The sequence below is a fragment of the Euprymna scolopes genome, chromosome 10 (assembly GCF_053919585.1).
Source record: "Euprymna scolopes isolate OS-2025 chromosome 10, ASM5391958v1, whole genome shotgun sequence".
NCBI classification, from domain to species: Eukaryota; Metazoa; Mollusca; class Cephalopoda; order Sepiida; family Sepiolidae; genus Euprymna; species Euprymna scolopes.
In genome coordinates, this window is record NC_136491.1 from 64,316,862 (window position 1) to 64,330,615 (window position 13,754).

The 13,754-nt window shown below is 32.1% G+C and overlaps 1 protein-coding gene across 2 annotated transcripts in view; it reads left to right on the plus strand.

Annotated features, from left to right (window-relative positions):
• Positions 1-1,609: 1,609 nt before the first annotated feature.
• Positions 1,610-13,754, plus strand: part of LOC145286021 (SWI/SNF-related matrix-associated actin-dependent regulator of chromatin subfamily A containing DEAD/H box 1-like) — a 148,180-nt gene continuing 136,035 nt past the window's right edge. For both annotated transcript variants that reach the window (XM_080134639.1, XM_080134640.1), the window contains exon 1: positions 1,610-2,671. In XM_080134639.1, coding sequence (XP_079990765.1) covers positions 2,434-2,671 — 238 coding nt within the window. In that variant the 5' untranslated portion in view covers positions 1,610-2,433. The remainder of the gene's footprint in view (positions 2,672-13,754) is intronic.

The following is a 13,754-nucleotide window of genomic DNA, read 5'->3' on the forward strand; positions in this document are numbered from 1 at the left end:
GAGGTAGTGTGCCATGGTGTGATTGGGATTTTGCTGGGCACCTAAGTGCTTACACCTCGTAGGAGATGTCCTTTTCTCTTCCCTGCAACCTCTATCTCACAGAAGAGATGTTGTGAGTTTGTCTCTGATGTATCGTTATTTTCATGGAAAGTGTTCGACTGAGCTTCAGTCTATGGTCCCCCCTCGCCAAACTTTCACAAGAAACACTCGTCTAGCTGAAAACACTATGAATAATTCCCCCCACTCTTTATCTGTGCCTAAACCTAAACGTAGATTCCATGAACAAAGCTTCTTTCTTAGAACTGCATGCCTGTGGAATTGTCTTCTGTTTTCCTGCTTTCTGGCTGACTACAATATGGTTGTCTTCAAGTCTAACGTAAGTTCTTTATGAGCCGTTCCATATAAGTTAACTAATTTACCGAATTGATTACTATATTGTCCAATTTCTACTGTACACTCTTTAACCCTTATCCTCGAGTGGCCTCTTGGCCTTGATAATGTGGTGATGCCTGTGTAAAAAATGAAAAAATAAAACAACCCTACAAATGGAAATGAAGTTGCCTGTCCCCACTATGAAAGGCAGTTCAAGGCCAGGATCGGCCTTGTCGGTCACCTCCACACACAATAAACCCCAGAACACGATCATCATCTTGATTGCTGAGGGATTGCCAAGAGAGAAAACGCACACACACGCACACACATTTGGGTGTCATCTTTAGTAGACTTTTTAATTTTTTTAAAATCCCATTCAGTTCCACCATGAAATATATTTTATTGTTTAAGAAAGAAGAACACAGAATGTATGATACAGAGGTATTGGTTATAATAGCGACCTGTCTTTTCGCACGCTCTAAGTCAGGTGGGGTTCTTTATGGAACTTCCTTTTTGCAAAGTTATTTAAGGCGAGGTAATACTGACATGCTTAATGTTGGTTGTAGTTGGCGTCATGTTGTGATTAACAGGGTTCTATATGACAAGCTGTGGATGTACTTGGATTCACATAGCAATCCCCGAGAGGTTTTCGTCCCCTAGAGAAACATTTTCTAATAGATGAAAGACAGATTTCAGTAATCAATCAAAATTTAAGTATTTAACAAACCTAAATTAAGTATTGTAGCAGAAGTTGTTTTTTTTTTTCTGCTTTTGTTGTTGTCGTTATTTTTTGTTAACTTGTAACAGGTTTCTGTCATCAATAAGATGTTATCTTTAGGAGAAAAATTTAATAACTTAGAATGAAGTTTTGCCAATGATTGTGTAATAAATTGTTGGAGTATCAGGGTCAATTACCAGATGAAGGTCAAGAAAAACATGAAAGGAAGTGAGAAGGAATAATTTGAAAGAAAGGGGGATAAATCAAGACCTAGCCAGAGATAGTTTATTTTGCAAGTTGAATTGTAAAACACATGTCAGCATGTAAAACAGACTTCAAACCGAATGATGTTGATGAGCTGATCCTATTTCTAGATCTTGAATGTTTAAATTTGCTTCATCCTAAAATGTTTTATTTAATTTAATTTAAAAAAAAATTCAGGTATTAAAAAGAAAAAAGAACAATGTCATAAAAAACAAAAAAAACAAAACGATTTAGTTGAAGAGCTCTCCGATGTATGGAAACAGAAATAGAAGGTGGTTTGTGCGTGGTTTTGTTTTTCTTTTCTATGCTTCCGAACGAGGAGAATTCTAGTAAAAAAGAAGATTAAAAAAATATAAATCATTTAAATTTGTTTTTTTGAATGAATCAACTTCTGCCTCATAAATGTCTAACCAAGTGGTTGATAATAGATTAATATAGGCTAAAGGAAGCATGATGTGTGCATGACTTATTTTCCTCTTTACTGCCGACATTTAAAGGCGGTATCTCCCTTCCCTCGGTTGAATTATCTGACAAGAAATCCCCCCCTATTTTTTCCATTATTATTAATCTCTGTTCCTTTTCCTTGAATCACCGATCTTGACTAAAACAAACATTGTGTCATTTTTTTCACAATATAGTTTTCATTCCGACAAGACTACCCAACCCCCATTTTTTTTTTTTTTTTTTTTTTTTTTTTATCGAACTTAGTATACAGGTAGGTCTGATTTTGTTGATCCCCGTCTCCTTTTTTCTCCTCATGATGGGGGACTTGGACTCCACGTTGTGTTTTATATTCACGTATGGAAAACGCTACCATAAATAAGCCTATTTAAAGTTTGTTTTTCTATTAACGCTAATATTAGTTGAATTACTACTTCATCACACCAGTTTTCCTATGACTTTTCTTTGTTTGCAATCAAAAGGATTTTCAAAAGTTTACAATTTATTTAAAACCTCTTAAGAAACGAACAAAAATAAATTTAAATTAATTTTAATTACATTTATGTCCTAGAACTCTCCCTTAAAGTGACGCTGTGATTGTTTTTTTTTTTTTTATCCAACTAAAATCCGACGACACAATGTCAAGTAATGTGCAGACATTTCTCTCGCAGTATAATTTCTCGCGAGTGAGTAAAGAAACACTCCGACATCAATCTGATGAAACAAACGTAAATGCCAATTCAGAAGAATCAATGGATGAAAAAGAAGCCATCAAAGACACAAAGCCACCCGAAAAAGATGACAGTAAAGTTGAAGATGACAATTCGGACAATGAAATATTAAATTTTAAAGAAAAGGTAGACCTCAATATCGCCGGTAAGATCATTTTCTTGTTTTATTTTATTTATTTATTTTTCGGTCTAATTCATTTTTTTTTAAATTTTTTTGTTAATATTAAAATACCCATTCCAAAGTTTTAAGTTTCTATATTTTTAACCTTTTTTTTTTTTTTTTTTTAGTTTTACACGAACTATAATCTGAAACTGCCACTTTTTAGATATTTATTTTCTCTTTCCCTAATGACGTAGACACGAAAAAAAAGAAAATTTTCAAACTACGTGAAATTATTACTAAATCGCCTTTCTTACGTTTTAAACGTTGCAAATATTTGTACAATATAGAAAAAGAAAGAAAAAAAGAACATCTTTAGTTTTCTTTTATTCTCCTGCTTTTGCTATTTCTATTACTATTGTCAACTTAAAATATTTCGCTTAGAATATTAGGTGCTAGTGCAGAGAGTGGTCCGCGGTATTTTTTAAAATCGTATTTCCAAGTTTAATTACAGTTTTTATTTTTTTTTTATTTTTATTTTTTTTTATTCAATTGTAAAGTTGAAGTATAGAATAGGTACAAAACACCCTTCCCTCCCCATGTTTAGAATGGCTTTTTAAATAACGTTATTTACGTCCGGATTACTCTCTGCACTAGTACCGAATATTATATAAGCCCATGAATAAGATTAGATATCAAATTATCCGAAATCAGCCCAAACAGTATTCCGGTAGATTCACCTTTTTTCCCGATTATTTCTGAATTCATCCAGTTTTATTCATAAAAGAATTAAGTTTCAACTAATTTTAACCTGTTTCTTTCAAAGTATACGCAATTTTTGCCCTTGAATTATCTGCCATTATTATTTTTATTATTTTAAACATTTTAAATCGCGCTATAAAATGTTTCAGAAATATTGAAATTAAATTCGTCACCTTCAATATTTTCTTAATCTTGTTGACGATTTAAACGCTATGAATAAAAGTTTATCTTTGGTGCTTATGTATTTTTGCAACCGCGCTATTTTTAAATAACTTTTTAAAAAAACAAAAAATAGCGCGGTTGCAAAAGTGCATAAGCACCAAAATTTCTTTAACAAACACCTATATTTATTTCATTTCAATTTTAAGTATATCCTCAGTTCGCATTTTACATAAGTCACATGACATTGGTGGTCCTGACGTCTATGTTTTGACACAGGGCATGTATGTATGAACAATGCTGTGACACAGCAATGCTGTGTCACAGCATTGTTCATACATACATGCCCTGTGTCAAAACATACATACATGCCCTGTGTCATATACACAGTGTATACACATTTTTGTTTATCTAGGGGGAATTCTGGATAAGAACCAAAACTAGTTTTTTATATGCTACTTATGCATATGCAGTTATCTATTAACTCCTGCAATCACACTAGGACTCGTTCCTCTCTGTGACCCTACCCTCATAGTGTCATCAAGGTAACAACATTTTTGGACAACCAAATAGCTTTACCATTCTTCATATCTGATCCATTTCCATTGTCTTACACTTCTTGTACAAAAATGTATTTCTTAACCTACCTGCAATTCCGCTGTGCATCAACTCTCTTTCCACAGTAGCAGTAGAACTTTCTGCTTTCCAAGGGCTTCCTGACACAACCACTTTACTTTCCATAGTTTTCCTCCAAGTATATCTCCCATTATTTTTACAAGCAAGCACTAGCAGATCTCTTCTGAATAACTTGTGAAACTCCCGGGATTACATTTCTACGACACAAATGAAAATCAACAGACTTCGTCGTACAGATCTCTATTGTATTTCCATTTTAACATTAAAGTTATCACTAACTGTACTGTTACTTCTAATTCAGGCAAATATTAAGAACATTGTCCTTAATATATTGTTAATGTAATCTTATCCAACAGACACCATTAGGTAAGTCTGCTATGGTCAGAAATATATATATAAGCTTCATGATTTCATTTGAAATGAAACCACTGTTTTGTGTAGCACACTTGCCATTCAAATGTTTAACGGCAGTGTCTCACACATTCGTTGTGTTAAGACGATATGATATCTCAAAAAAAGAACAAAATGAACAAATTAAATAAATTAGGTAAATAAAATATGAACAAGGCTTAGACACTTGCTACTATATCAATAGGAGACGTTCATTTTTGCTCAGAGCCACATTGCACATTGTTCGCATTTACTAACTGCAACTCTTTTTCACCCTTTAATTCCAAGCTGGCTTTTAAGTTGATATAGAGAGCCTGCAATGAAACCCCTTGCCAATAACAGCTTGAAGAATTTAAATATACCTTCGCGGGTCAGCTCTCTTTTTAGATCTTTCTATTTCCCTATCTTGTATTGATGTTATTTTTCTATCCAGCTCTCACAAGGTACTATGAATTTCATCAAGATGAGTGTTTTTCTTGTTCTAGACGACAAAACAATGTCTGACCATTGTTTCTTTTCTTTTTTTTAATAATTTTGAGTTAATTATTGTGCTAACCAGGGAGATATGTGGTGATTATCCAATCATTGATTTAAAAAAATATTTTGGCCAGGTACTAGTAATGGACCAGTTATACACTTTAGACCAGATCCATATTTTTCCTCCCTCAGCAAAATACTTGTAGCTTATGTTAGCTGCTTTGGGCTTCATGTGATTTCTGATTGTTGTGGTCAGTTCCTTTAGTACTTTGTTGTGTCGCCACATATATTGGCCATTAGCAAGAGTTACTCTGCACTAAGAACATGTTGAATCGTCCCCCATTTGGTGGGGTTAGTTATTGACTAAGCACATAAGTTGAGCATAAGCTCGACCTCAGCAACGTCATATGCCAACTGTTATTCCTTGTAATGGATTTCTGCACAACTTCTTCCCAGTTTGTCCATTGTCTCTGCTGTGACTGTTTGACAGTTTTAGATGGAAAGAAAATAAAGAAAATGTTTTTAAATCTATGGTTTTAACAGGAATGGAAATGAATCAAATAGAAATTCATTTTTTAAACACATCCCTTCATCTAATTAAGATCTGGCAGGAAAATGAATTTGTATGTTATTACTGAATGACTAATATAATCAGATCCTTCTTGAATAAAAGATCCAGGTCATTCTCCATTGTCATACATCCAAACAGCATCTCATTAATGTTGGTGTGCTCCAGGGATCGATATTTGGATTGTTATTATGATTTTCATAAACGATCTTCCTGATGTAATCACATTCAAGATATGGAGGCAATTCAAACACGCACATAGGCAATAGTGAAATCCTTAGAAAATGACTCTAGTAGAATAGGCCCAAAATGGATGGTTATATTTAATGTGACCAGAAGCTCCTTTCTTTTGACAATTGTAATAAAACCTTTCCAACCACTAATTGTCAAGATTCATAGCACTTGTCTAAAGAGTCAAACATTCAAATTTAGTGTCACTTTGATGTTGATGCTACTATCTGGGACATCATTTTCAGGGGTACTATGTAGGAAGTTGAGCAGTAATATGCCTGTTTACGTTACACTTGAACTTCTGTATGTTGGTACAGTCAGGGAAGCAGGAACCCGGAAGGGAATTCCAAACTGTAGCAGTTCAAGAGGAATAAACTATTAGAGTAGAAGGCTTTCAGGCATCTGGGGATCTCTACTGTGTAGGGGTGGGATTTTGCTGCTAGTCGGGTTTGTCGGAGGTATTTATGTCAAAGGTTTATAGTTCTTCAGAGCATCCACCATTACAATACTTGTAAAATAGGCAGAGAGATGCAACATTTCATTGATGAGACAGAGGCTGAAGTCTAGCTGACAGTTCGGGATCTATTAGGTTGTCGACTCTCTTTTCAACCCTTTTTTTCTGGCCTTAGGGTCAAGATCAAAGTGTAGTATCTGTCCTTCAGATGCTACACTTCAATCTCTTGTTCTCTGTTAGTGGAGGAAAAATCCTTTACGACTGAAACAATTTTTATTTTTTGTTCCTTTTCTCCACATTAAAAAACGACGCTGGTGTCTAACTCTGTCCCGTGGGGAGGCATTGTAAATAGGGACTCTCTTTTCAACCCTGCCCAGGAGTGAGACTAGTAGCAGATGCATCAGGCCAAATGTGACAACAATACTCCATATATGGGTGAATGGTGGCTTTGTAGATGTACAGGATACTTTCAGGCGTAAGTAACTTTCTAGCGCGGTAGAAAGAGCCCACCTTCCTTGCAGCAGCCCCAGATATTCCCTCGATGTATCTGTTCCAATTCATGTTGCCTGTGAACGTTAAGCCAAAGAGTTTGAACAAAGTACTTTCTGGTAATATATCTTTAGCTATAGCTATTTGTGATTGATAAGGTTTCATGTAATTATTAAAGGAAACAAGCTTAGTCTTGGCAGCATTGAATGTTACCATCCATTTTTGACTCCATTCCACTACAGACTGGAGGTTTCCTCTAGGGTTTCTGCCATTGCCTTGGATATGTGTCCATTCATTTTCCCCTCATGCCTGTTATAGAGTGTGGTGTTGTTAGCAAATATACCCATCTCAGAGACAATTTTATCAGGAGGTGATTTATGAATATCAGCAATAATAAAGGTCCAAGGATCAGCCCCTAAGGTACATCCGCATTTATATCATATTGTTTTGATGGATGACCATTAAGGACAACCTGGATTCTTCTTGTATTTAAGGATTTAATTATGTGAAGTATTCATCCAGTAATACCACATGATCTGAATTTCATGAGAAGACTATCATGCCATACCCTGTCAAAAGCCTTAGATATATCTCGGGCTACTGCCCTATCTTCCCCTGCCTTATCCAGTGCACATATATCCAAGAGATTAGTTAGTATATCTCAAGTAAATCCATATTGAAGTTTAGCACCTGTAAGGTGGCTTAATTAATTATGGACTCAAATATTTTGGCGAAAAGACGGAAGCTAATTAAGCGATAATTTAATGGGTCAGTTCTTTCACCAAAATTCTTGTAAATTGGTACCACAGGAGCAGTTTTCCAGCAGTCAGAAAAGCAAGATTCGTTAAGGCATTTGTTGAAAAGTTTGGTCCACATGCTTCTGAGGTGTCTAGGTTTTTATGATATCATGTACTTGAGAAGGGGTGATTTTCAGATCATCAAGTGTGATTTCTGTCCGCAAAGGAAAATCAGAGAGGAAGTGGTTTGCTGTGTCCAAAGTAGAGTTTGAGGCAAGCATTTTAGCCTTCTCGGTTGCAGTGCAAACAACCTCATGATAGTTTAATAGTGGGGGAATTGTTGATTGCCTATTATTTATTGTAGATTTTCCAGAAATCATCAGTTCCTAATTTCTGCGCTTCAATGCGTTTTCTGGTGGTTTCGGTATATTTTCTCTTAGATGTTGCTATGTCTTTCTAACAATTCTAGCTTCTATAAACTTTTGTCTTTGTGTACTGTACTTATGCCAAGTAAATCTGTGGTATGCATTCTGCCTTTAAGCAATGGCAACTGCACAAGTAGACGTAAACCATTGGGGAGAGTGGGGCTTGCTTTAGAACTTCCATATAGAAACATGTACTTCAATTTTTGCTTTGAATCATTCAGTGGTCTCATTTGCACACTATTCTGCAGGAAGAGAAAAGAGATTTCCCCATGGAGCGTCTCTGATTTTATCCCTGATGGCATCTCAGTCAGCCTTATCGTAGTACCTTGTTATTTTGAGCAATGGCTCTTCAACTTGGGCTCGAGAGTTTAGTGATGTCTATCACAGCATTCTTGAGTGGGCAATGGGCATTTTTTTACACAATCCTCAGGAACTTTTGTCAAAAATAGGTCCAAAAGTGAGGCTTGCTGGTCCTGTCAAGGAATGGGGTATAGAAAAGCTGTGTCTGTAGTTAGAGTAGCAATCCACACAGCCGATAAAACGCTTTAGATAATTACGGATTTCAAGGGGGTTCTGCTAAAATCATCATATTTTAAAAACCAAATCACCTTAAATCCTCAAAATACCACCGTTTTGTTCGAAAATGAATATACTTTCAAATGAATTAATAAGTAGTAATGTACATTATAAAGCAAATAATGTGCTAAAAATTTTAACATCATAAAACAGCGTTTTCGGTAAAATTTTGTAATGACCCCCCCCCCCCCATCGATTTGTAAATGGTCATACCGCGATTCTCTTAAGAATTTTATCATGAAATTTGAAAATTAACTAGAAGAAATATCACTTTTAATGGATTCGGTTGTCCAAAATTCTTTTGACAGCTCATTTTTTTGTTGTGTTAAAAAAAACTTCAACATGACAAGTTTGGAAAATTTGGAAAAAAATTTCTTCGAACAGCCACTATTAAATAAATCAATGTTTTTACTACATTTATCTGTTAAAAATAAAAATATAACTGCCTTTCTCTTGTGTTACCGAGCTATTTAAAATCATGATACCTGGAAAAAGTTCTATTTTTAAAAAGTATCTAAAAACGATCTTTGTTTTGTTTTTTATTCCAGAACGAATTAAAAAAAAAAAAAAAAAAAAAAAATGTTAAAAAAAAAAAAAATGTTCTTACATATTTAGTTGGAGCTCATATTATCAGAACATAATTAGCTTAATTATAGCTATTCGGTTATCAGAATATATAATTTTAAAGTAATCCGGCGTTATTTTTGGTCAAATTTTAAAAATATAGTTGAAAAACAAATATGTAACGTGTGCACGTCATCACGTGTGCAAGCAGTACCCCCCCCTCCCCAATATATTTTTTCGGCTTTTTTTTTTTTTTTTCAGCGGATTATAATCTACTAATCTACCCAATTATATATATATAAATCAATATTTAAATATTTGTAGGAGGAGCTTAGTTTCTAGTTAAGTTCCTATTTACTAGGTACAGGCAAAATGAATGCCGATGCTCAAAATGTATAAACATTTTGAGCCCTTCCTTTACTTAAAAAATCACCAAAAATCAGGAAATTAACCAATTTTAATGAAATTTTTAGTATTTATCAAATAATGGTCATGGAATATAATGAACTAATTATTTTTATTTAAATCTTAGTGGAAATGTATTATTTTGTTAAATAACAATACACATTGAAATAGCTTAAAATATTTCAATATTGGTATACATAGAAAGAGCTTGATGAGCTAAGAAAGAATCTTAAATTTTAAAAATCTGATTAAAATTAAGGAAGTTATGACTATTTTTGTGCCTCACATGTTTGGATATTTTCCCCTCTTTAAGACCATATGCGTTTCGTCACATTTTTTACACTACTTTTTCAGTAAAACTGTCATATCTTTGTTAAAACACAAGATTAAGCAATGAAATTTACCATATAAGTGTATTTTTGTACTTTACTTTATGAAATTTACCATATAAGTGTATTTTTGTACAAGGAATCACTATGTGTATTTTTGTACAAGGAATGCCACTGAAAATCTCCAAAATTTCATGGTTTCCAAATAATCTGCAGTAAATGTGCATAAATATGCTGCAATTCCTTAAAAATGCCATGTATCCATAAACAGAAAAGAAGTTGGAGAACTCAAAGTTGAATTGTAATGTGCTTTATGTACAAAAAACTTAAAATCTAAACATAGGACCATTTAAAAATGAATATATTGCAATATTTCTTTGGTATTATTGTAGATTAACACCTTCTGTTTAACTCCACCCAACCCCTTCTGACCACCCCTCCAAAATGTGATTCTACTTTTTTAGGCAATTATGTATGAAATGCCATGAAAAACTTTAATGAAAAATAAACAAATTATTTTAGAATTTAATGTGAAATAATTCCCCATTACAAGTCATTCTAGCATTTTAGGGCAGTTAACTGTTTTTTTTTATGGGAGATAAATCCTGTATGCTTTTTGTTTTATTTTTTTTTTAAGACGATTATGTGTGGTTTTAAGAGGGTTTCTATTAGTGTTGGGACGATTCCTAATTTTTATACGATTCCGATTCCAGGAAAATATTGATTAACGATTCCGATACCAAGTACGATTCCGATTCCTAGGGAATTATTGTTTTGAAATATACCAGGTAGTTTTATACTTATGGTCGGTAGTTCCCAAATATGTTCCCTAACTTTGGAAGAGATATTTTATGTCTACACCGTCGTGTTTTGGTTTAAATAAAATTATTATATAGTAAATTAAACGGAAAAATTAGCAAAATTTATTTTACTTAATTGGAATACAGAAAAAAAACAAAGAAAATAGAATTTATCCTTCAGAGCAAAAACAAATAAAATAGAATTTATATAACAGAACAAAAACAAGAAAATTAGAGAATAAATTAACACGATTCATTATTTTGGTCCTCATAATTTACAGATTTAATGAATTAAATAAAAAAAATATAGCGGAAGAGAAAGAAAATATATACTAATTAAATATAAAAAAAGATAAATATTTAATTTAATAATTTATAAATGAACGTGCGTAATGAAAAAAAACAATATACCACGTGACATGGTGCTGTAGATACAAAATAACCCTTCTAAAGTTAACGACCATATTTGAGAAATACCATTAATCGAAAGTTTTTGTGTTTTATACCAAAATGTAGGTATAGCAAAAAGTTACAAGTAAAGGAATTTCAAAAACGATTTTTTGTTTGGCTATTGATAGTTGTATTTGTGACGGCAGTTCTTCAGACCTCCATAATTCACAAAGAGTAGTTAACACCTATTGTTTTTTCTTACTTTTTCATTACTTTTACACGTTGTTTCTAACGTGAAAAATAAGTTTAGCCAAACTAATTTTGAAATAGGGTATATCAAAGGAACACATATAAAAATGATACCACTATAAAAAACAAATGAAATACTAGATAAAATTGAGCAAAAATAGTTACCAAAATTACAGAAAAAGATAAAACAAAACAAAAAATGGTGAAGTTTGTTGAGTGAAATGAATTATTGAAAGAAAATTAATTGAACTAATAGAAATGTTAAATAAAAAAAAATGTCACATTTCAATATTTTTTTAATAATTAAATTCTCAGGGTTGTCGAAATTAAAAATTAAGAGATTTTTTTAAATTATACTTATTTCGAAGCTTGTTACCTTGAAAAATACATTTAAAACCCTGTTTTTTTTTTATAAATAAATTGAAAAAAAAAACGCAATTAAAACAGATTTAATTGATAATTGAAACTTTAAAAACATTAAACATTGAAAAATTACTTATCTCACAAATTAACGTCCAATAAAGTAGATTCAGTCTTCATACAGGAATTCGGTTATAATAAATATATCTTTCCCAAACTTAAAAATTAAATCTTTTTTTTTGGAGAGAGAGTGCTTTAAAATTGCCGGGGAATGCCGCCTAAAATTTTAAAGAAGTAAATTTTAGGAGTTTAGTGCCTTTCAAAGACGGTTATCATAATTTATTATCATCCTTTAATTTCCTTTTTTCCTCCCCCACACCTTTCCATGTGGTTCAGTAGTTAACCAGTGCTCCTGTTGCTGTCAGTCAGCTATCTTTACCTAAGTTTTAATTTCTAGTTAAAAGAATTTTTCATGAATAGAATCAGCATTTTTAAAAATTATTTTTTTAGTTGTATATATTGTATTTACTCTTTGAAGTTAAGGAAGGTTAAAAAAATTGGTGACTTAGGCAAAAAAAAAAAAAAAAAGACACTGCGATTTCGACCCTCACGAATAAAACTGCTCTGAGTGACTAGTTGGTAATTTTTTGTTCCTTTTCTTTTTTATTTTGCTCCTCCAATTCATTTGGATGCTTCATAGTTAAATGTTTTAACATGTTGGTTGTGGTCATGTTAGATGGTTTTCTTCCTCGCGATATTTTAATTTGACAGACTTTGCAAATGGCTTTCAACTCATGATCTTCATCAACTTCAAAAAGTTTCCATACAAGACTTTTTTTGGACTTTGAGGCCATATTAGAAAATTCAGTTTATCTGTAAACAAATAAATTACTATTAAATTTTGTTTTAAAGCTAGTCACTTATTTGGATAATTAATTGAAAATAATCCGCTAAAAAAGACAAAAAGAAAAAAATATAAAGGGATGGAGCGGTAAATTGTACCAACCAGTAGTTAACAAAAAAAAAAAAAACTTATAGAATTTAATTTTTGAAACCAATGTATAAAAGTTTACATAATGAAATGCAAATATGCATTTCTTTTGAATTTTTTTTTTTTTGGTTGACTGTGTTCAATTCACACATGGTTGATGCGGTTCAATATTGCTAAACTATAAGTCTTAAGTAAAATTCTATTTATAAATACTTTTTAAAATGAAATTATTTAATTAATCGTAAATATTATTTAGACATAAAAATTAATTGATTACAACACCTTTTAAAAAATATTAATTTCTTTTTCGTTCGGCAAAAAACTGCGTCAAACACTTTTTAAAAAATTTTCAATTTAAAATTCTAGAAAAAAGATTATATTATTCTGCTTTTAATATAATCAAATTCAGGGTTTTATCTTTCTGGAGAAAAAAATTAAAAAAATGGATTTTATTTCAATGAAATTTAAAAAAAAACAACTTGACTGAATTGAATTAATTACCCTTAAATTAACGAAGGGGTTATTTAATAACTTTAGGTTTGGAAGAGATAGGTATGGGGTCGGTTTTTTTGAAACTTCAAAAGAAGCCGACTACTGTCCAAATTTTGCGAAATAATACGTGATCAATTTCATTTTAGAGATATTTCTTTCAAAAGCCTTCTTTTAAAAAAAGAAAAAAAAGTATATTGTTCTATTAAACCTTTTACTGTTTAAATAATTTGACTTTGCTCGTTTTAAGAAAATATAAGTTGAAAAAGCATTTTCATTCACTATTAGAAGATTTGTCAGTAAAAAAAAACAGTCACCAAAAAGATAAGCGTTTTTTTTTAAATTTTTACTTCTTTTCAAGTTAACTCTTTTGTAGTTTTGATCACAATAGATCTGAATGAATGAACCTTGTAAGGGAGGGGGCACTAAGCATTGCCCTGTTAATAATGAATTTCTTTGGTTTCTTTTTATAACATGCTACATTTCTCTCTTGCAGTTATCAGGAATTTTTTTTCTTTTTTTCAACATCAGACTAAAAGAATCGTAATGAAGGTATTTTTTAACGATGCGATTCCGATTCCGATGCCTCCCAAAATACACGATTCTTACGATTAACGATTCCGATTCCGATTAATCATCCCACCACT